Here is a 21,568-nt window from a genome sequence, read left to right as displayed (position 1 = left end):
TCCCTTCCCCAGCCCCATCCCCTCTACCCAGTCCCTTCCCCAGTCCCTTCCCCTCTACCCAGTCCCTTCCCCAGTCCCTTCCCCTCTACCCAGTCCCTTCCCCATCCCCTTACCCAGCCCCATTACCTCTACCCAGTCCCTTCCCCAGCCCCATCCCCTTTCCCATCCCCTCTACTGAGCCCCTTCCCCAGCCCCATCCCCTCTACCCAGTCCCTTCCCCAGCCCCATCCCCTCTACCCAGTCCCTTCCCCTCACCCAGCCCCATCTCCTCTTCCCAGTCCCTTCCCCACCCCCATCCCCTCTACCCAGTCCCTTCCCCAGTCCCTTCCCCTCTACCCAGTCCCTTCCCCAGCCCCATCCTTACCCTGCCCCATCCCCTCTACCCAGTCCCTTCCCCAGCCCCATCCCCTTCCCCAGCCCCATCCCCTCTACCCAGTCCCTTCCCCTCTACCCAGTCCCGCCCCAGCCCCATCCCCATCCTCACTACCCAGTCCCTTCCCTAGCCCCATCCCCTCTACCCAGTCCCTTACCCAGCCCCATCCCCTCTACCCAGTCCCTTCCCTAGCCCCATCCCCTCTACCCAGTCCCTTCCCTAGCCCCATCCCCTCTACCCAGTCCCTTCCCCAGCCCCATCCCCTCTACCCAGTCCCTTCCCCAGCCCCATGCCCTCTACCCAGTCCCTTCCCCAGCCCCATCCCCTCTACCCAGTCCCTTCCCCAGTCCCTTCCCCTCTACCCAGTCCCTTCCCCAGTCCCTTCCCCTCTACCCAGTCCCTTCCCCATCCCCTTACCCAGCCCCATTACCTCTACCCAGTCCCTTCCCCAGCCCCATCCCCTTTCCCATCCCCTCTACTGAGCCCCTTCCCCAGCCCCATCCCCTCTACCCAGTCCCTTCCCCAGCCCCATCCCCTCTACCCAGTCCCTTCCCCTCTACACAGTCCCTTCCCCAGCCCCATCCCCTCACCCAGCCCCATCTCCTCTTCCCAGTCCCTTCCCCAACCCCATCCCCTCTACCCAGTCCCTTCCCCAGTCCCTTCCCCTCTACCCAGTCCCTTCCCCAGCCCCATCCCCTTACCCAGCCCCATCCCCTCTACCCAGTCCCTTCCCCAGCCCCATCCCCTTACCCAGCCCCATCCCCTCTACCCAGTCCTTTCCCCAGCCCCATCCCCTTTCCCATCCCCTCTACTGAGTCCCTTCCCCAGCCCCATCCCCTCTACCCAGTCCCTTCCCCAGCCCCATCCCCTCTACCCAGTCCCTTCCCCTCTACCCAGTCCCGCCCCAGCCCCATCCCCTCCACCCAGTCCCTTCCCCAGTCCCTTCCCCAACCCCATCCCCTCTACCCAGTCCCAGTCCAGTCCCTTCCCCAGCCCCATCCCCTTACCCAGCCCCATCCCCTCTACCCAGTCCTTTCCCCAGCCCCATCCCCTCTACCCAGCCCCATCCCCTCTACCCAGCCCCATCCCTTCTACTCAGCCCCATCCCCTCTACCCAGCCCCATCCCCTCTACCCAGCCCCATCCCCTCTACCCAGCCCCATCCCCTCTACCCAGCCCCATCCCTTCTACCCAGCCCCATCCCTTCTACCCAGCCCCATCCCCTCTACCCAGCCCCAGTCCCTCTACCCAGTCCCTCTACCCAGTCCCTCTACCCAGTCCCTCTACCCAGTCCCTTCCCCAGCCCCATCCCCTCTACCCAGTCCTTTCCCCAGCCCCATCCCCTCTACCCAGTCCCTTCCCCAGCCCCATCCCCTCTACCCAGCCCCATCCCTTCTACTCAGCCCCATCCCCTCTACCCAGCCCCATCCCCTCTACCCAGCCCCATCCCCTCTACCCAGCCCCATCCCTTCTACCCAGCCCCATCCCTTCTACCCAGCCCCATCCCTTCTACCCAGCCCCATCCCCTCTACCCAGCCCCAGTCCCTCTACCCAGTCCCTCTACCCAGTCCCTCTACCCAGTCCCTTCCCCAGCCCCATCCCCTCTACCCAGTCCTTTCCCCAGCCCCATCCCCTCTACCCAGTCCCTTCCCCAGCCCCATCCCCTCTACCCAGTCCCTTCCCCAGCCCCATCCCCTCTACCCAGTCCCTTACCCAGCCCCATCCCCTCTACCCAGCCCCATCCCCTCTACCCAGTCCTTTCCCCAGCCCCATCCCCTCTACCCAGTCCCTTCCCCAGCCCCTCTACCAAGTCCCTTCCCCAGCCCCATCCCCTCTACCCAGTCCCTTACCCAGTCCCTTCCCCTCTACCCAGTCCCTTCCCCAGCCCCATCCCCTCTACTCAGTCCTTTCCCCAGCCCCATCCCCTACCTAGCCCCATCCTCTTACCCAGCCCCATCCCCTCTACCCAGCCCCATCCCCTCTACCCAGCCCCATCCCCTCTACCCAGCCCCATCGCCTCTACCCAGCCCCATCCCCTTACCCAGCCCCATCCCCTTAGCCAGCCCCAGCCCCATCCCCTCTACCCAGTCCCTTTCCCAGCCCCATCCCCTCTACCCAGTCCCTTCCCCAGCCCCATCCTCTCTACCCAGTCCCTTCCCCAGCCCCATCCCCTCTACCCAGTCCCAGCCCCAGCCCCATCCCCTCTACCCAGTCCTTTCCCCAGCCCCATCCCCTCTACCCAGTCCCTTCCCCAGCCCCATCCTCTCTACCCAGTCCCTTCCCCAGCCCCATCCTCTCTACCCAGTCCCTTTCCCAGCCCCATCCCCTCTACCCAGTCCCTTCCCCAGCCCCATCCTCTCTACCCAGTCCCTTCCCCAGCCCCATGCCCTCTACCCAGTCCCTTCCTCAGCCCCTTCCCCTCTACCCAGTCCCTTCCCCAGCCCCATCCTCTCTACCCAGTCCCTTTCCCACCCCCATCCCCTCTACCCAGTCCCTTCCCCAGCTCCATCCTCTCTACCCAGTCCCTTCCCCAGCCCCATCCCCTCTACCCAGTCCCTTTCCCAGCCCCATCCCCTCTACCCAGTCCCTTTCCCAGCCCCATCCCCTCTACCCAGTCCCTTCCCCAGCCCCATCCTCTCTACCCAGTCCCTTCCCCAGCCTCATCCCCTCTACCCATCCCCTAAACAATTTAACAATAACATGATCATGCAGTTTTCGTGCTTTATTTCACAAGCGAGAGGTTGAGGGTTGTGACCTAGCTGCTTTCTCTCTCTCGCTCTCTTGACAGAACTAAATAAATGGTCTATTTCAGATAGGTTACAGCTGGCATTATGTAGGTTTGGCTGCGTTCATGTTGATTAATCAGGGCTGATTGGACAGCAGCACCACATGGTGCCAGGCTGGCTTTGCATCATTCTCTCTCTTTATCAAACAGAGGGCGAGCAAATATTCTCTTGTTCAGGTTGTCCCTGTGCCTGTCTCTCTGGTGCATTCTATTTCTACCGGTGTAGTTAGCTGCAGTTAGCCACAGTGAGGGACTTCCTTCTCCATAATAGAGGAGCCAGACACAGAATGAGCTCTCTCTTCTGAAAGGGGCCAGTAGGCAGGAAGGAATCACTGGGCTCATATTTATGGATTCATCTGAAAACTTTGCCAAGGCGTTGCCAAGGCGTAGCTCAGGCTTCATTCATCTGTGTACTGTAAGCACCTCAACACTGAGCTATTAGAACCGGTCCAATGTACTGTCACTGTCTGACCACATTGCATGGTCAACCTAATAAGCAGTTCTAGGCTCTCATGTTCTACATTCATCCTGTCAGCATTTCATGTGACCAGGCTGTTGGTTGATACTCTCTGTTTATCTGAATAAACTAGCTGCTGAAGGTCATGTTGTTAACAACAAACAGGGAAGCTTTAGGTCAGGAGGTCTACAGTGTTGCTGTGTAAGTTAAAATGGAGTGCCTGCTCTCTCCACCAGGTGCCTATGGAGTGGTCCTGAAGTGCAGACACAAGGTAAGATCAACTATCCTTTTCTGAGACCCATCATTACCACTTCTAAACACTGATGTAGGTAATTAACCTGAACCAAACAAAATATACCAAAATACAGGATGTTTGATTGTTTTAGGCAAGATGGTATTGTATAGGAACAGCAGGGTCGGGATCAGACTGTGTAGCCCTACATGAGCTAGTAGTTAGTAGACAGCAGGGTCAGACTGTGTAGCCCTACATGAGCTAGTAGTTAGTAGGCAGCAGGGTCAGACTGTGTAGCCCTACATGAGCTAGTAGTTAGTAGACAGCAGGGTCAGACTGTGTAGCCCTACATTAACTAGTAGTTAGTAGACAACAGGGTCAGACTGTGTAGCCCTACATGAGCTAGTAGTTAGTAGACAGCAGGGTCAGACTGTGTAGTCCTACATGAGCTAGTAGTTAGTAAACAGCAGGGTCAGACTGTGTAGCCCTACATGAGCTAGTAGTTAGTAGACAGCAGGGTCGGGGTCAGACTTTGTAGTCCTACATGAGCTAGTAGTTAGTAGACAGCAGGGTTCGGGTCAGACTGTGTAGCCCTACATGAGCTAGTAGTTAGTAGGCAGCAGGGTCAGACTGTGTAGCCCTACATGAGCTAGTAGTTAGTACACAGCAGGGTCAGACTGTGTAGCCCTACGTTAACTAGTAGTTAGTAGACAGCAGGGTCAGACTGTGTAGCCCTACATGAGCTAGTAGTTAGTAGACAGCAGGGTCAGACTGTGTAGTCCTACATGAGCTAGTAGTTAGTAAACAGCAGGGTCAGACTGTGTAGCCCTACATGAGCTAGTAGTTAGTAGACAGCAGGGTCGGGGTCAGACTGTGTAGTCCTACATGAGCTAGTAGTTAGTAGACAGCAGGGTTCGGGTCAGACTGTGTAGCCCTACATGAGCTAGTAGTTAGTAGAAACCTGGTCAGACTGTGTAGCCCTACATTAACTAGTAGTTAGTAGACAGCAGGGTCAGACTGTGTAGCCCTACATGAGCTAGTAGTTAGTAGACAGCAGGGTCAGACTGTGTAGTCCTACATGAGCTAGTAGTTAGTAAACAGCAGGGTCAGACTGTGTAGCCCTACATGAGCTAGTAGTTAGTAGACAGCAGGGTCGGGGTCAGACTTTGTAGTCCTACATGAGCTAGTAGTTAGTAGACAGCAGGGTTCGGGTCAGACTGTGTAGCCCTACATGAGCTAGTAGTTAGTAGACAACAGGGGCAGACTGTGTAGCCCTACATTAACTAGTAGTTAGTAGACAGCAGGGTCAGACTGTGTAGCCCTACATGAGTTAGTAGACAGCAGGGTCAGACTGTGTAGCTCTACATTAACTAGTAGTTAGTAGACAGCAGGATCAGACTGTGTAGCCTTACATGAGCTAGTAGTTAGTAGACAGCAGGGTCAGACTGTGTAGCCCTACATGAGCTAGTAGTTAGTAGACAGCAGGGTTCGGTCAGACTATGTAGCCCTACATGAGCTAGTAGTTAGTAGGCAGCAGGGTCAGACTGTGTAGCCCTACATGAGCTAGTAGTTAGTAAACAGCAGGGTCAGACTGTGTAGCCCTTCATGAGCTAGTAGTTAGTAGACAGCAGGGTCAGACTGTGTAGCCCTACATGAACTAGTAGTTAGTAGACAGCAGGGTCGGGGTCAGATTGTGTAGTCCTACATGAGCTAGTAGTTAGTAGACAGCAGGGTTCGGGTCAGACTGTGTAGCCCTACATGAGCTAGTAGTTAGTAGGAAGCAGGGTCAGACTGTGTAGCCCTACATGAGCTAGTAGTTAGTAGACAGCAGGGTCCTCATGTTAGTAGACAGCATGGTCAGACTGTGTAGCCCTACATGAGCTAGTAGTTAGTAGACAGCAGGGTCAGACTGTGTAGCCCTACATGAGCTAGTAGTTAGTAGACAGCAGGATCAGACTGTGTAGCCCTTCATGAACTAGTAGTTAGTAGACAGCAGGGTCAGACTGTGTATCCCTACATGAACTAGTAGTTAGTAGACAGCAGGGTCCGACTGTGTAGCCCTACATGAGCTAGTAGTTAGTAGACAGCAGGGTCAGACTGTGTAGCCCTACATTAACTAGTAGTTAGTAGACAGCAGGGTCAAACTGTGTAGCCCTACATGAGCTAGTAGTTAGTAGACAGCAGGGTCAGACTGTGTAGCTCTACATTAACTAGTAGTTAGTAGACAGCAGGGTCGGAGTCAGACTGTGTAGCCCTACATTAACTAGTAGTTAGTAGACAGCAGGGTTCGGGTCAGACTGTGTAGCCCTACATGAGCTAGTAGTTAGTAGACAGCAGGGTCAGACTGTGTAGCCCTACACGAGCTAGTAGTTAGTAGACAGCAGGGTCAGACTGTGTAGCCCTACACAAGCTATTAGTTAGTAGACAGCAGGGTCGGGGTCAGACTGTGTAGCCCTACATGAGCTAGTAGTTAGTAGACAGCAGGGTCAGACTGTGTAGCCCTACATTAACTAGTAGTTAGTAGACAGCAGGGTCAGACTGTGTACCCCTACATTAACTAGTAGTTAGTAGACAGCAGGGTCAGACTGTGTAGCCCTACATTAACTAGTAGTTAGTAGACAGCAGGGTCAGACTGTGTACCCCTACATTAACTAGTAGTTAGTAGACAGCAGGGTCGGAGTCAGACTGTGTAGCCCTACATGAACTACTAGTTAGTAGACAGCAGGGTCAGACTGTGTAGCCCTACATGAACTAGTAGTTAGTAGACAGCAGGGTCGGAGTCAGACTGTGTAGCCCTACATGAACTAGTAGTTAGTAGACAGCAGGGTCCGACTGTGTAGCCCTACATGAGCTAGTAGTTAGTAGACAGCAGTGTCAGACTGTGTAGCCCTACATTAACTAGTAGTTAGTAGACAGCAGGGTCAAACTGTGTAGCCCTACATGAGCTAGTAGTTAGTAGACAGCAGGGTCAGACTGTGTAGCTCTACATTAACTAGTAGTTAGTAGACAGCAGGGTCGGAGTCAGACTGTGTAGCCCTACATGAGCTAGTAGTTAGTAGACAGCAGGGTCAGACTGTGTAGCCCTACATTAACTAGTTGTTAGTAGACAGCAGGGTCAGACTGTGTAGCCCTACATGAGCTAGTAGTTAGTAGACAGCAGGGTCAGACTGTGTAGCCCTACATGAGCTAGTAGTTAGTAGACAGCAAGATCAGACTGTGTAGCCCTTCATGAACTAGTAGTTAGTAGACAGCAGGGTCAGACTGTGTATCCCTACATGAACTAGTAGTTAGTAGACAGCAGGGTCCGACTGTGTAGCCCTACATGAGCTAGTAGTTAGTAGACAGCAGGGTCAGACTGTGTAGCCCTACATTAACTAGTAGTTAGTAGACAGCAGGGTCAAACTGTGTAGCCCTACATGAGCTAGTAGTTAGTAGACAGCAGGGTCAGACTGTGTAGCTCTACATTAACTAGTAGTTAGTAGACAGCAGGGTCGGAGTCAGACTGTGTAGCCCTACATGAACTAGTAGTTAGTAGACAGCAGGGTCAGACTGTGTAGCCCTACATGAGCTATTAGTTAGTAGACAGCAGGGTCAGACTGTGTAGCCCTACATGAGCTAGTAGTTAGTCTACAGCAGGGTCAGATTGTGTAGCCCTACATGAGCTAGTAGTTAGTAGACAGCAGGGTCAGACTGTGTAGCCCTACATGAGCTAGTAGTTAGTAGGCAGCAGGGTTCGGGTCAGACTGTGTAGCCCTACATGAGCTAGTAGTTAGTAGACAGCAGGGTCAGACTTTGTAGCCCTCCATGAGCTAGTAGTTAGTAGACAGCAGGGTCGGACTGTGTAGCCCTACATGAGCTAGTAGTTAGTAGACAGCAGGGTCAGACTGTGTAGCCCTTCATGAGCTATTAGTTAGTAGACAGCAGGGTCGGAGTCAGACTGTGTAGCCCTACATGAACTAGTAGTTAGTAGACAGCAGGGTCAGACTGTGTAGCCCTACATGAGCTAGTAGTTAGTAGACAGCAGGGTCAGACTGTGTAGCCCTACACGAGCTAGTAGTTAGTAGACAGCAGGGTCAGACTGTGTAGCCCTACACAAGCTATTAGTTAGTAGACAGCAGGGTCGGGGTCAGACTGTGTAGCCCTACATGAGCTAGTAGTTAGTAGACAGCAGGGTCAGACTGTGTAGCCGTACATTAACTAGTAGTTAGTAGACAGCAGGGTCAGACTGTGTACCCCTACATTAACTAGTAGTTAGTAGACAGCAGGGTCAGACTGTGTACCCCTACATTAACTAGTAGTTAGTAGACAGCAGGGTCGGAGTCAGACTGTGTAGCCCTACATGAACTAGTAGTTAGTAGACAGCATGGTCAGACTGTGTAGCCCTACATGAGCTAGTAGTTAGTAGACAGCAGGGTCGGAGTCAGACTGTGTAGCCCTACATGAGCTAGTAGTTAGTAGACAGCAGGGTCAGACTGTGTAGCCCTACATGAGCTATTAGTTAGTAGGCAGCAGGGTCAGATTGTGTAGCCCTACATGAGCTAGTAGTTAGTAGACAGCAGGGTCAGACTGTGTAGCCCTACATGAGCTAGTAGTTAGTAGACAGCAGGGTCAGACTGTGTAGCCCTCCATGAGCTAGTAGTTAGTAGACAGCAGGGTCAGACTGTGTAGCCCTACATGAGCTTGTAGTTAGTAGACAGCAGGGTCAGACTGTGTAGCCCTACATGAGCTAGTAGTTAGTAGACAGCAGGGTCAGACTGTGTAGCCCTACACAAGCTAGTAGTTAGTAGACAGCAGGGTCAGACTGTGTAGCCCTACACAAGCTAGTAGTTAGTAAACAGCAGGGTCAGACTGTGTAGCCCTACATTAACTAGTAGTTAGTAGACAGCAGGGTCAGACTGTGTACCCCTATATTAACTAGTAGTTAGTAGACAGCAGGGTCAGACTGTGTACCCCTACATTAACTACTAGTTAGTAGACAGCAGGGTCAGACTGTGTAGCCCTACATTAACTAGTAGTTAGTAGACAGCAGGGTCAGACTGTGTAGCCCTACATGAACTTGTAGTTAGTAGACAGCAGGGTTGGAGTCAGACTGTGTAGCCCTACATGAACTAGTAGTTAGTAGACAGCAGGGTCAGACTGTAGCCCTACATGAGCTAGTAGTTAGTAGACAGCAGGGTCAGACTGTGTAGCCCTACATGAGCTAGTAGTTAGTAGACAGCAGGGTCAGACTGTGTAGCCCTACATGAGCTAGTAGTTAGTAGACAGCAGGGTCAGACTGTGTAGTCCTACATGAGCTAGTAGTTAGTAAACAGCAGGGTCAGACTGTGTAGCCCTACATGAGCTAGTAGTTAGTAGACAGCAGGGTCGGGGTCAGACTGTGTAGTCCTACATGAGCTAGTAGTTAGTAGACAGCAGGGTTCGGGTCAGACCTTGTAGCCCTACATGAGCTAGTAGTTAGTAGGCAGCAGGGTCAGACTGTGTAGCCCTACATGAGCTAGTAGTTAGTAGACAACAGGGGCAGACTGTGTAGCCCTACATTAACTAGTAGTTAGTAGACAGCAGGGTCAGACTGTGTAGCCCTACATGAGTTAGTAGACAGCAGGGTCAGACTGTGTAGCTCTACATGAACTAGTAGTTAGTAGACAGCAGGATCAGACTGTGTAGCCCTACATGAGCTAGTAGTTAGTAGACAGCAGGGTCAGACTGTGTAGCCCTACATGAGCTAGTAGTTAGTAGGCAGCAGGGTTCGGGTCAGACTGTGTAGCCCTACATGAGCTAGTAGTTAGTAGACAGCAGGGTCAGACTTTGTAGCCCTCCATGAGCTAGTAGTTAGTAGACAGCAGGGTCGGACTGTGTAGCCCTACATGAGCTAGTAGTTAGTAGACAGCAGGGTCAGACTGTGTAGCCCTTCATGAGCTATTAGTTAGTAGACAGCAGGGTCGGAGTCAGACTGTGTAGCCCTACATGAACTAGTAGTTAGTAGACAGCAGGGTCAGACTGTGTAGCCCTACATGAGCTAGTAGTTAGTAGACAGCAGGGTCAGACTGTGTAGCCCTACACGAGCTAGTAGTTAGTAGACAGCAGGGTCAGACTGTGTAGCCCTACACAAGCTATTAGTTAGTAGACAGCAGGGTCGGGGTCAGACTGTGTAGCCCTACATGAGCTAGTAGTTAGTAGACAGCAGGGTCAGACTGTGTAGCCGTACATTAACTAGTAGTTAGTAGACAGCAGGGTCAGACTGTGTACCCCTACATTAACTAGTAGTTAGTAGACAGCAGGGTCAGACTGTGTACCCCTACATTAACTAGTAGTTAGTAGACAGCAGGGTCGGAGTCAGACTGTGTAGCCCTACATGAACTAGTAGTTAGTAGACAGCATGGTCAGACTGTGTAGCCCTACATGAGCTAGTAGTTAGTAGGCAGCAGGGTCAGATTGTGTAGCCCTACATGAGCTAGTAGTTAGTAGACAGCAGGGTCAGACTGTGTAGCCCTACATGAGCTAGTAGTTAGTAGACAGCAGGGTCAGACTGTGTAGCCCTACATGAGCTAGTAGTTAGTAGACAGCAGGGTCAGACTGTGTAGCCCTACACAAGCTAGTAGTTAGTAGACAGCAGGGTCAGACTGTGTAGCCCTACACAAGCTAGTAGTTAGTAAACAGCAGGGTCAGACTGTGTAGCCCTACATTAACTAGTAGTTAGTAGACAGCAGGGTCAGACTGTGTACCCCTATATTAACTAGTAGTTAGTAGACAGCAGGGTCAGACTGTGTACCCCTACATTAACTACTAGTTAGTAGACAGCAGGGTCAGACTGTGTAGCCCTACATTAACTAGTAGTTAGTAGACAGCAGGGTCAGACTGTGTAGCCCTACATGAGCTAGTAGTTAGTAGACAGCAGGGTCGGGGTCAGACTGTGTAGTCCTACATGAGCTAGTAGTTAGTAGACAGCAGGGTTCGGGTCAGACCTTGTAGCCCTACATGAGCTAGTAGTTAGTAGGCAGCAGGGTCAGACTGTGTAGCCCTACATGAGCTAGTAGTTAGTAGACAACAGGGGCAGACTGTGTAGCCCTACATTAACTAGTAGTTAGTAGACAGCAGGGTCAGACTGTGTAGCCCTACATGAGTTAGTAGACAGCAGGGTCAGACTGTGTAGCTCTACATGAACTAGTAGTTAGTAGACAGCAGGATCAGACTGTGTAGCCCTACATGAGCTAGTAGTTAGTAGACAGCAGGGTCAGACTGTGTAGCCCTACATGAGCTAGTAGTTAGTAGGCAGCAGGGTTCGGGTCAGACTGTGTAGCCCTACATGAGCTAGTAGTTAGTAGACAGCAGGGTCAGACTTTGTAGCCCTCCATGAGCTAGTAGTTAGTAGACAGCAGGGTCGGACTGTGTAGCCCTACATGAGCTAGTAGTTAGTAGACAGCAGGGTCAGACTGTGTAGCCCTTCATGAGCTATTAGTTAGTAGACAGCAGGGTCGGAGTCAGACTGTGTAGCCCTACATGAACTAGTAGTTAGTAGACAGCAGGGTCAGACTGTGTAGCCCTACATGAGCTAGTAGTTAGTAGACAGCAGGGTCAGACTGTGTAGCCCTACACGAGCTAGTAGTTAGTAGACAGCAGGGTCAGACTGTGTAGCCCTACACAAGCTATTAGTTAGTAGACAGCAGGGTCGGGGTCAGACTGTGTAGCCCTACATGAGCTAGTAGTTAGTAGACAGCAGGGTCAGACTGTGTAGCCGTACATTAACTAGTAGTTAGTAGACAGCAGGGTCAGACTGTGTACCCCTACATTAACTAGTAGTTAGTAGACAGCAGGGTCAGACTGTGTACCCCTACATTAACTAGTAGTTAGTAGACAGCAGGGTCGGAGTCAGACTGTGTAGCCCTACATGAACTAGTAGTTAGTAGACAGCATGGTCAGACTGTGTAGCCCTACATGAGCTAGTAGTTAGTAGACAGCAGGGTCAGACTGTGTAGCCCTACATGAGCTATTAGTTAGTAGGCAGCAGGGTCAGATTGTGTAGCCCTACATGAGCTAGTAGTTAGTAGACAGCAGGGTCAGACTGTGTAGCCCTACATGAGCTAGTAGTTAGTAGACAGCAGGGTCAGACTGTGTAGCCCTCCATGAGTTAGTAGTTAGTAGACAGCAGGGTCAGACTGTGTAGCCCTACATGAGCTAGTAGTTAGTAGACAGCAGGGTCAGACTGTGTAGCCCTACATGAGCTAGTAGTTAGTAGACAGCAGGGTCAGACTGTGTAGCCCTACACAAGCTAGTAGTTAGTAGACAGCAGGGTCAGACTGTGTAGCCCTACACAAGCTAGTAGTTAGTAAACAGCAGGGTCAGACTGTGTAGCCCTACATTAACTAGTAGTTAGTAGACAGCAGGGTCAGACTGTGTACCCCTATATTAACTAGTAGTTAGTAGACAGCAGGGTCAGACTGTGTACCCCTACATTAACTACTAGTTAGTAGACAGCAGGGTCAGACTGTGTAGCCCTACATTAACTAGTAGTTAGTAGACAGCAGGGTCAGACTGTGTAGCCCTACATGAACTTGTAGTTAGTAGACAGCAGGGTTGGAGTCAGACTGTGTAGCCCTACATGAACTAGTAGTTAGTAGACAGCAGGGTCAGACTGTAGCCCTACATGAGCTAGTAGTTAGTAGACAGCAGGGTCAGACTGTGTAGCCCTACATGAGCTAGTAGTTAGTAGACAGCAGGGTCAGACTGTGTAGCCCTACATGAGCTAGTAGTTAGTAGACAGCAGGGTCAGACTGTGTAGTCCTACATGAGCTAGTAGTTAGTAAACAGCAGGGTCAGACTGTGTAGCCCTACATGAGCTAGTAGTTAGTAGACAGCAGGGTCGGGGTCAGACTGTGTAGTCCTACATGAGCTAGTAGTTAGTAGACAGCAGGGTTCGGGTCAGACCTTGTAGCCCTACATGAGCTAGTAGTTAGTAGGCAGCAGGGTCAGACTGTGTAGCCCTACATGAGCTAGTAGTTAGTAGACAACAGGGGCAGACTGTGTAGCCCTACATTAACTAGTAGTTAGTAGACAGCAGGGTCAGACTGTGTAGCCCTACATGAGTTAGTAGACAGCAGGGTCAGACTGTGTAGCTCTACATGAACTAGTAGTTAGTAGACAGCAGGATCAGACTGTGTAGCCCTACATGAGCTAGTAGTTAGTAGACAGCAGGGTCAGACTGTGTAGCCCTACATGAGCTAGTAGTTAGTAGACAGCAGGGTTCGGTCAGACTATGTAGCCCTACATGAGCTAGTAGTTAGTAGGCAGCAGGGTCAGACTGTGTAGCCCTACATGAGCTAGTAGTTAGTAAACAGCAGGGTCAGACTGTGTAGCCCTTCATGAGCTAGTAGTTAGTAGACAGCAGGGTCAGACTGTGTAGCCCTACATGAACTAGTAGTTAGTAGACAGCAGGGTCGGGGTCAGATTGTGTAGTCCTACATGAGCTAGTAGTTAGTAGACAGCAGGGTTCGGGTCAGACTGTGTAGCCCAACATGAGCTAGTAGTTAGTAGGCAGCAGGGTCAGACTGTGTAGCCCTACATGAGCTAGTAGTTAGTAGACAGCAGGGTCCTCATGTTAGTAGACAGCAGGGTCAGACTGTGTAGCCCTACATGAGCTAGTAGTTAGTAGACAGCAGGGTCAGACTGTGTAGCCCTACATTAACTAGTTGTTAGTAGACAGCAGGGTCAGACTGTGTAGCCCTACATGAGCTAGTAGTTAGTAGACAGCAGGGTCAGACTGTGTAGCCTTACATGAGCTAGTAGTTAGTAGACAGCAGGATCAGACTGTGTAGCCCTTCATGAACTAGTAGTTAGTAGACAGCAGGGTCAGACTGTGTAGCCCTACATGAACTAGTAGTTAGTAGACAGCAGGGTCCGACTGTGTAGCCCTACATGAGCTAGTAGTTAGTAGACAGCAGGGTCAGACTGTGTAGCCCTACATGAGCTAGTAGTTAGTAGGCAGCAGGGTTCGGGTCAGACTGTGTAGCCCTACATGAGCTAGTAGTTAGTAGACAGCAGGGTCAGACTGTGTAGCCCTCCATGAGCTAGTAGTTAGTAGACATCAGGGTCAGACTGTGTAGCCCTACATGAGCTAGTAGTTAGTAGACAGCAGGGTCAGACTGTGTAGCCCTTCATGAGCTATTAGTTAGTAGACAGCAGGGTCGGACTGTGTAGCCCTACATTAACTAGTAGTTAGTAGACAGCACGGTCAGACTGTGTAGCCCTACACGAGCTAGTAGTTAGTAGACAGCAGGGTCAGACTGTGTAGCCCTACACAAGCTATTAGTTAGTAGACAGCAGGGTCGGGGTCAGACTGTGTAGCCCTACATGAGCTAATAGTTAGTAGACAGCAGGGTCAGACTGTGTAGCCCTACATGAGCTAGTAGTTAGTAGACAGCAGGGTCAGACTGTGTAGCCCTACATGAACTAGTAGTTAGTAGACAGCAGGGTCAGACTGTGTAGCCCTACATTAACTAGTAGTTAGTAGACAGCAGGGTCAGACTGTGTACCCCTACATTAACTAGTAGTTAGTAGACAGCAGGGTCAGACTGTGTAGCCCTACATTAACTAGTAGTTAGTAGACAGCAGGGTCGGAGTCAGACTGTGTAGCCCTACATGAGCTAGTAGTTAGTAGACAGCAGAGTCAGACTGTGTAGCCCTACATGAACTAGTAGTTAGTAGACAGCAGGGTCGGAGTCAGACTGTGTAGCCCTACATGAACTAGTAGTTAGTAGACAGTAGGGTCAGACTGTAGCCCTACATGAGCTAGTAGTTAGTAGACAGCAGGGTCAGACTGTGTAGCCCTACATGAACTAGTAGTTAGTAGACAGCAGGGTCAGACTGTGTAGCCCTACATGAGTTAGTAGACAGCAGGGTCAAACTGTGTAGCCCTACATGAGCTATTAGTTAGGTGACAGCAGGGGCAGACTGTGTAGCCCTACATGAACTAGTAGTTAGTAGACAGCAGGGTCAGACTGTGTAGCCCTACATGAGTTAGTAGACAGCAGGGTCCAACTGTGTAGCCCTACATGAGCTATTAGTTAGGTGACAGCAGGGTCAGACTGTGTAGCCCTACATGAGCTAGTAGTTAGTAGACAGCAGGGTCAAACTGTGTAGCCCTTCATGAACTAGTAGTTAGTAGACAGCAGGATCAGACTGTGTAGCCCTACATGAACTAGTAGACAGCAGGGTCAGACTGTGTAGCTCTACATGAGCTAGTAGTTAGTAGACAGCAGGGTCAGACTGTGTAGCCCTTCATGAGCTATTAGTTAGGTGACAGCAGGGGCAGACTGTGTAGCCCTACATGAACTAGTAGTTAGTAGACAGCAGGGTCAGACTGTGTAGCCCTACACAAGCTAGTAGTTAGTAGACAGCAGGGTCAGACTGTGAAGCTCTACATGAGCTAGTAGTTAGTAGACAGCAGGGTCAAACTGTGTAGCTCTACATGAACTAGTAGTTAGTAAACAGCAGGATAAGACTGTGTAGCCCTACATGAGTTAGTAGACAGCAGGGTCAGACTGTGTAGCCCTTCATGAGCTATTAGTTAGGTGACAGCAGGGTCAAACTGTGTAGCTCTACATGAGCTAGTAGTTAGTAGACACCAGGGTCAGGGTCAGACTGTGTAGTCCTACATAAGCTAGTAGTTAGTAGACAGCAGGGTTCGGGTCAGACTGTGTAGCCCTACATGAGCTAGTAGTTAGTAGACAGCAGTAGTTAGTAGACAGCAGGGTCAGCCTGAGTAGCCCTACATGAACTAGTAGTTAGTAGACAGCAGGGTCAAACTGTGTAGCTCTACATGAACTAGTAGTTAGTAGACAGCAGGATCAGACTGTGTAGCCCTACATGAACTAGTAGACAGCAGGGTCAGACTGTGTAGCCCTACATGAACTAGTAGTTAGTAGACAGCAGGATCAGACTGTGTAGCCCTACATGAACTAGTAGTTAGTAGACAGCAGGGTCAAACTGTGTAGCTCTACATGAACTAGTAGTTAGTAGACAACAGGATCAGACTGTGTAGCCCTACATGATCTAGTAGACAGCAGGGTCAGACTGTGTAGCCCTACATGAACTAGTAGTTAGTAGACAGCAGGGTCAGACTGTGTAGCCCTACATGAGCTAGTAGTTAGTAGACAGCAGGGTCAGACTGTGTAGCCCTACATGAACTAGTAGTTAGTAGACAGCAGGGTCAGACTGTGTAGCCCTACATGAACTAGTAGTTAGTAGACAGCAGGGTCAGACTGTGTAGCCCTACATTAACTAGTAGTTAGTAGACAGCAGGGTCGGAGTTAGACTGTGTAGCCCTACATGAGCTATTAGTTAGTAGACAGCAGGTTCAGGGTCAGACTGTGTAGTCCTACATAAGCTAGTAGTTAGTAGACAGCAGGGTTCGGGTCAGACTGTGTAGCCCTACATGAGCTAGTAGTTAGTAGACAGCAGGGTCAGCCTGAGTAGCCCTACATGAACTAGTAGTTAGTAGACAGCAGGGTCAAACTGTGTAGCTCTACATGAACTAGTAGTTAGTAGACAGCAGGATCAGACGGTGTAGCCCTACATGAGCTAGTAGTTAGTAGACAGCAGGGTCAAACTGTGTAGCTCTACATGAACTAGTAGTTAGTAGACAGCAGGATCAGACGGTGTAGCCCTACATGAGCTAGTAGTTAGTAGACAGCAGGGTCAAACTGTGTAGCTCTACATGAACTAGTAGTTAGTAGACAGCAGGGTCAGACTGTGTACCCCTACATTAACTAGTAGTTAGTAGACAGCAGGGTCGAAGTCAGACTGTGTAGCCCTACATGAACTAGTAGTTAATAGACAGCAGGGTCAGACTGTGTAGCCCTACATGAACTAGTAGTTAGTAGACAGCAGGGTCAGACTGTGTAGCCCTACATTAACTAGTAGTTAGTAGACAGCAGGGTCGGAGTCAGACTGTGTAGCCCTACATGAGCTAGTAGTTAGTAGACAGCAGGGTCGGAGTCAGACTGTGTAGCCCTACATGAACTAGTAGTTAGTAGACAGCAGGGTCAGACTGTAGCCCTACATGAGCTAATAGTTAGTAGACAGCAGGGTCAGACTGTGTAGCCCTACATGAACTAGTAGTTTGTAGACAGCAGGGTCAGACTGTGTAGCCCTACATGAGTTAGTAGACAGCAGGGTCAAACTGTGTAGCCCTACATGAGCTATTAGTTAGGTGACAGCAGGGGCAGACTGTGTAGCCCTACATGAGCTAGTAGTTAGTAGACAGCAGGGTCAAACTGTGTAGCTCTACATGAACTAGTAGTTAGTAGACAGCAGGATCAGACTGTGTAGCCCTACATGAGCTATTAGTTAGTAGACAGCAGGGTCAAACTGTGTAGCTCTACATGAACTAGTAGTTAGTAGACAGCAGGATCAGACTGTGTAGCCCTACATGAACTAGTAGACAGCAGGGTCAGACTGTGTAGCCCTTCATGAGCTATTAGTTAGGTGACAGCAGGGGCAGACTGTGTAGCCCTACATGAGCTAGTAGTTAGTAGACAGCAGGGTCAGACTGTGTAGCTCTACATGAACTAGTAGTTAGTAGACAGCAGGATCAGACTGTGTAGCTCTACATGAGGTAGTACTTAGTAGACAACAGGGTTCGGTCAGACTGTGTAGCCCTACATGAGCTAGTAGTTAGTAGGCGGCAGGGTCAGACTTTGTAGCCCTACATGAGCTAGTAGTTAGTAGACAGCAGTGTCAGACTGTGTAGCCCTACATGAGCTATTAGTTAGTAGACAGCAGGGTCAGACTGTGTAGCCCTACATGAGCTAGTAGTTAGTAGACAGCAGGGTTCGGGTCAGACTGTGTAGCCCTACATGAGCTAGTAGTTAGTAGACAGCAGGTTCAGACTGTGTAGCCCTTCATGAGCTATTAGTTCGTAGACAGCAGGATCAGACTGTGTAGCCCTACATGAGCTAGTAGTTAGTAGACAGCAGGGTCAGACTGTGTAGCCCTACAAGAGCTAGTAGTTAGTAGACAGCAGGGTCAGACTGTGTAGCCCTACATGAGCTAGTAGTTAGTAGACAGCAGGGTCAGACTGTGTAGCCCTACATGAGCTAGTAGTTAGTAGACAGCAGGGTTCGGGTCAGACTGTGTAGCCCTACATGAGTTAGTAGACAGCAGGGTCAAACTGTGTAGCCCTACATGAGCTATTAGTTAGGTGACAGCAGGGGCAGACTGTGTAGCCCTACATGAGCTAGTAGTTAGTAGACAGCAGGGTCAAACTGTGTAGCTCTACATGAACTAGTAGTTAGTAGACAGCAGGATCAGACTGTGTAGCCCTACATGAGCTATTAGTTAGTAGACAGCAGGGTCAAACTGTGTAGCTCTACATGAACTAGTAGTTAGTAGACAGCAGGATCAGACTGTGTAGCCCTACATGAACTAGTAGACAGCAGGGTCAGACTGTGCAGCCCTTCATGAGCTATTAGTTAGGTGACAGCAGGGGCAGACTGTGTAGCCCTACATGAGCTAGTAGTTAGTAGACAGCAGGGTCAGACTGTGTAGCTCTACATGAACTAGTAGTTAGTAGACAGCAGGATCAGACTGTGTAGCTCTACATGAGGTAGTACTTAGTAGACAGCAGGGTTCGGTCAGACTGTGTAGCCCTACATGAGCTAGTAGTTAGTAGGCGGCAGGGTCAGACTTTGTAGCCCTACATGAGCTAGTAGTTAGTAGACAGCAGTGTCAGACTGTGTAGCCCTACATGAGCTATTAGTTAGTAGACAGCAGGGTCAGACTGTGTAGCCCTACATGAGCTAGTAGTTAGTAGACAGCAGGGTTCGGGTCAGACTGTGTAGCCCTACATGAGCTAGTAGTTAGTAGACAGCAGGTTCAGACTGTGTAGCCCTTCATGAGCTATTAGTTCGTAGACAGCAGGATCAGACTGTGTAGCCCTACATGAGCTAGTAGTTAGTAGACAGCAGGGTCAGACTGTGTAGCCCTACAAGAGCTAGTAGTTAGTAGACAGCAGGGTCAGACTGTGTAGCCCTACATGAGCTAGTAGTTAGTAGACAGCAGGGTCAGACTGTGTAGCCCTACATGAGCTAGTAGTTAGTAGACAGCAGGGTTCGGGTCAGACTGTGTAGCCCTACATGAGCTAGTAGTTAGTTGGCAGCAGGGTCAGACTGTGTAGCCCTACATGAGCTAGTAGTTAGTAGACAGCAGGGTCAGACTGTGTAGCCCTACATTAACTAGTAGTTAGTAGACAGCAGGGTCAGACTGTGTAGCCCTACATGAACTAGTAGTTAGTAGACAGCAGGGTCAGACTGTGTAGCCCTACAATAACTAGTAGTTAGTCGACAGCATGGTCGGAGTCAGACTGTGTAGCCCTACATGAGCTAGTAGTTAGTAGACAGCAGGGTCAGACTGTGTGGCCCTACATGAGCTAGTAGTTAGTAGACAGCAGGGTCAGATTGTGTAGCCCTATATGAGCTAGTAGTTAGTAGACAGCAGGGTCAGACTGTGTAGCCCTACATGAGCTAGTAGTTAGTAGACAGCAGGGTCAGATTGTGTAGCCCTATATGAGCTAGTAGTTAGTTGACAGCAGGGTCAGACTGTGTGGCCCTACATGAGCTAGTAGTTAGTAGACAGCAGGGTCAGATTGTGTAGCCCTATATGAGCTATTAGTTAGTAGACAGCAGGGTCGGGGTCAGACTGTGTAGTCCTACATGATCTAGTAGTTAGTAGACAGCAGGGTTCGGGTCAGACTGTGTAGCCCTACATGAGCTAGTAGTTAGTAGACAGCAGGCTCAGACTGTGTAGCCCTTCATGAGCTATTAGTTCGTAGACAGCAGGATCAGACTGTGTAGCCCTACATGAGCTAGTAGTTAGTAGACAGCAGCGTCAGACTGTGTAGCCCTTCATGTGCTAGTAGGTAGTAGACAGCAGGGTCGGGGTCAGACTGTGTAGTCCTACATGAGCTAGTAGTTAGTAGACAGCAGGGTTCGGGTCAGACTGTGTAGCCCTACATGAGCTAGTAGTTAGTAGACAGCAGGGTCAGACTGTGTAGCCCTACATGAGCTAGTAGTTAGTAGACAGTAGGGTCAGACTGTGTAGCCCTACATGAACTAGTAGTTTGTAGACAGCAGGGTCAGACTGTGTAGCCCTACATGAGTTAGTAGACAGCAGGGTCAGACTGTGTAGTCCTACATGGGCTAGTAGTTAGTAGACAGCAGGGTCGGGGTCAGACTGTGTAGCCCTACATGAGCTAGTAGTTAGTAGACAGCAGGTTCAGACTGTGTAGTCCTACATGGGCTAGTAGTTAGTAGACAGCAGGGTCAGACTGTGTAGCCCTACATGAACTAGTAGTTAGTCTACTGCAGGGTCAGACTGTGTAGCCCTACATGAACTAGTAGTTAGTAGACAGCAGGGTCAGACTGTGTACCCCTACATTAACTAGTGGTTAGTAGACTGCAGGGTCAGACTGTGTAGCCCTACATTAACTAGTAGTTAGTAGACAGCAGGGTCGGAGTCAGACTGTGTAGCCCTACATGAGCTAGTAGTTAGTAGACAGCAGGGTCAGACTGTGTAGCCCTACATGAACTAGTAGTTAGTAGACAGCAGGGTCGGAGTCAGACTGTGTAGCCCTACATGAGCTAGTAGTTAGTAGACAGTAGGGTCAGACTGTAGCCCTACATGAGCTAGTAGTTAGTAGACAGCAGGGTCAGACTGTGTAGCCCTACATGAACTAGTAGTTAGTAGACAGCAGGGTCAGACTGTGTAGCCCTACATGAGTTAGTAGACAGCAGGGTCAAACTGTGTAGCCCTACATGAACTAGTAGTTAGTAGACAGCAGGGTCGGAGTCAGACTGTGTAGCCCTACATGAACTAGTAGTTAGTAGACAGTAGGGTCAGACTGTAGCCCTACATGAGCTAGTAGTTAGTAGACAGCAGGGTCAGACTGTGTAGCCCTACATGAACTAGTAGTTAGTAGACAGCAGGGTCAGACTGTGTAGCCCTACATGAGTTAGTAGACAGCAGGGTCAAACTGTGTAGCCCTACATGAGCTATTAGTTAGGTGACAGCAGGGGCAGACTGTGTAGCCCTACATGAACTAGTAGTTAGTAGACAGCAGGGTCAGACTGTGTAGCCCTACATGAGTTAGTAGACAGCAGGGTCCAACTGTGTAGCCCTACATGAGCTATTAGTTAGGTGACAGCAGGGGCAGACTGTGTAGCCCTACATGAGCTAGTAGTTAGTAGACAGCAGGGTCAAACTGTGTAGCTCTACATGAACTAGTAGTTAGTAGACAGCAGGGTCAGACTGTTTAGCCCTACACAAGCTAGTAGTTAGTAGACAGCAGGGTCAGACTGTGTAGCCCTACATGAGCTAGTAGTTAGTAGACAGCAGGGTCAAACTGTGTAGCTCTACATGAACTAGTAGTTAGTAGACAGCAGGGTCAGACTGTTTAGCCCTACACAAGCTAGTAGTTAGTAGACAGCAGGATCAGACTGTGTAGCCCTACATGAGTTAGTAGACAGCAGGGTCAGACTGTGTAGCCCTACATGAGCTATTAGTTAGGTGACAGCAGGGGCAGACTGTGTAGCCCTACATGAACTAGTAGTTAGTAGACAGCAGGGTCAGACTGTGTAGCCCTACATGAGTTAGTAGACAGCAGGGTCCAACTGTGTAGCCCTACATGAGCTATTAGTTAGGTGACAGCAGGGGCAGACTGTGTAGCCCTACA

General features: G+C 50.1%; 1 protein-coding gene across 1 annotated transcript in view; it reads left to right on the top strand.

The window, feature by feature from the left end:
* The window catches only part of LOC139411482 (cyclin-dependent kinase-like 5), a 179,715-nt gene that overhangs the window by 23,153 nt on the left and 134,994 nt on the right, over nt 1-21,568 (top strand). Inside the window, exon 3 of the mRNA XM_071157959.1 lies at nt 3,851-3,885. Coding sequence (XP_071014060.1) covers nt 3,851-3,885 — 35 coding nt within the window. The remainder of the gene's footprint in view (nt 1-3,850; nt 3,886-21,568) is intronic.

The sequence above is a fragment of the Oncorhynchus clarkii genome, chromosome 1, assembly GCF_045791955.1.
Source record: "Oncorhynchus clarkii lewisi isolate Uvic-CL-2024 chromosome 1, UVic_Ocla_1.0, whole genome shotgun sequence".
Lineage (NCBI taxonomy): Eukaryota > Metazoa > Chordata > Actinopteri > Salmoniformes > Salmonidae > Oncorhynchus > Oncorhynchus clarkii.
Note: the sequence above shows the minus strand (reverse complement) of the source record. Positions and strands in the feature narration are given on the sequence as shown.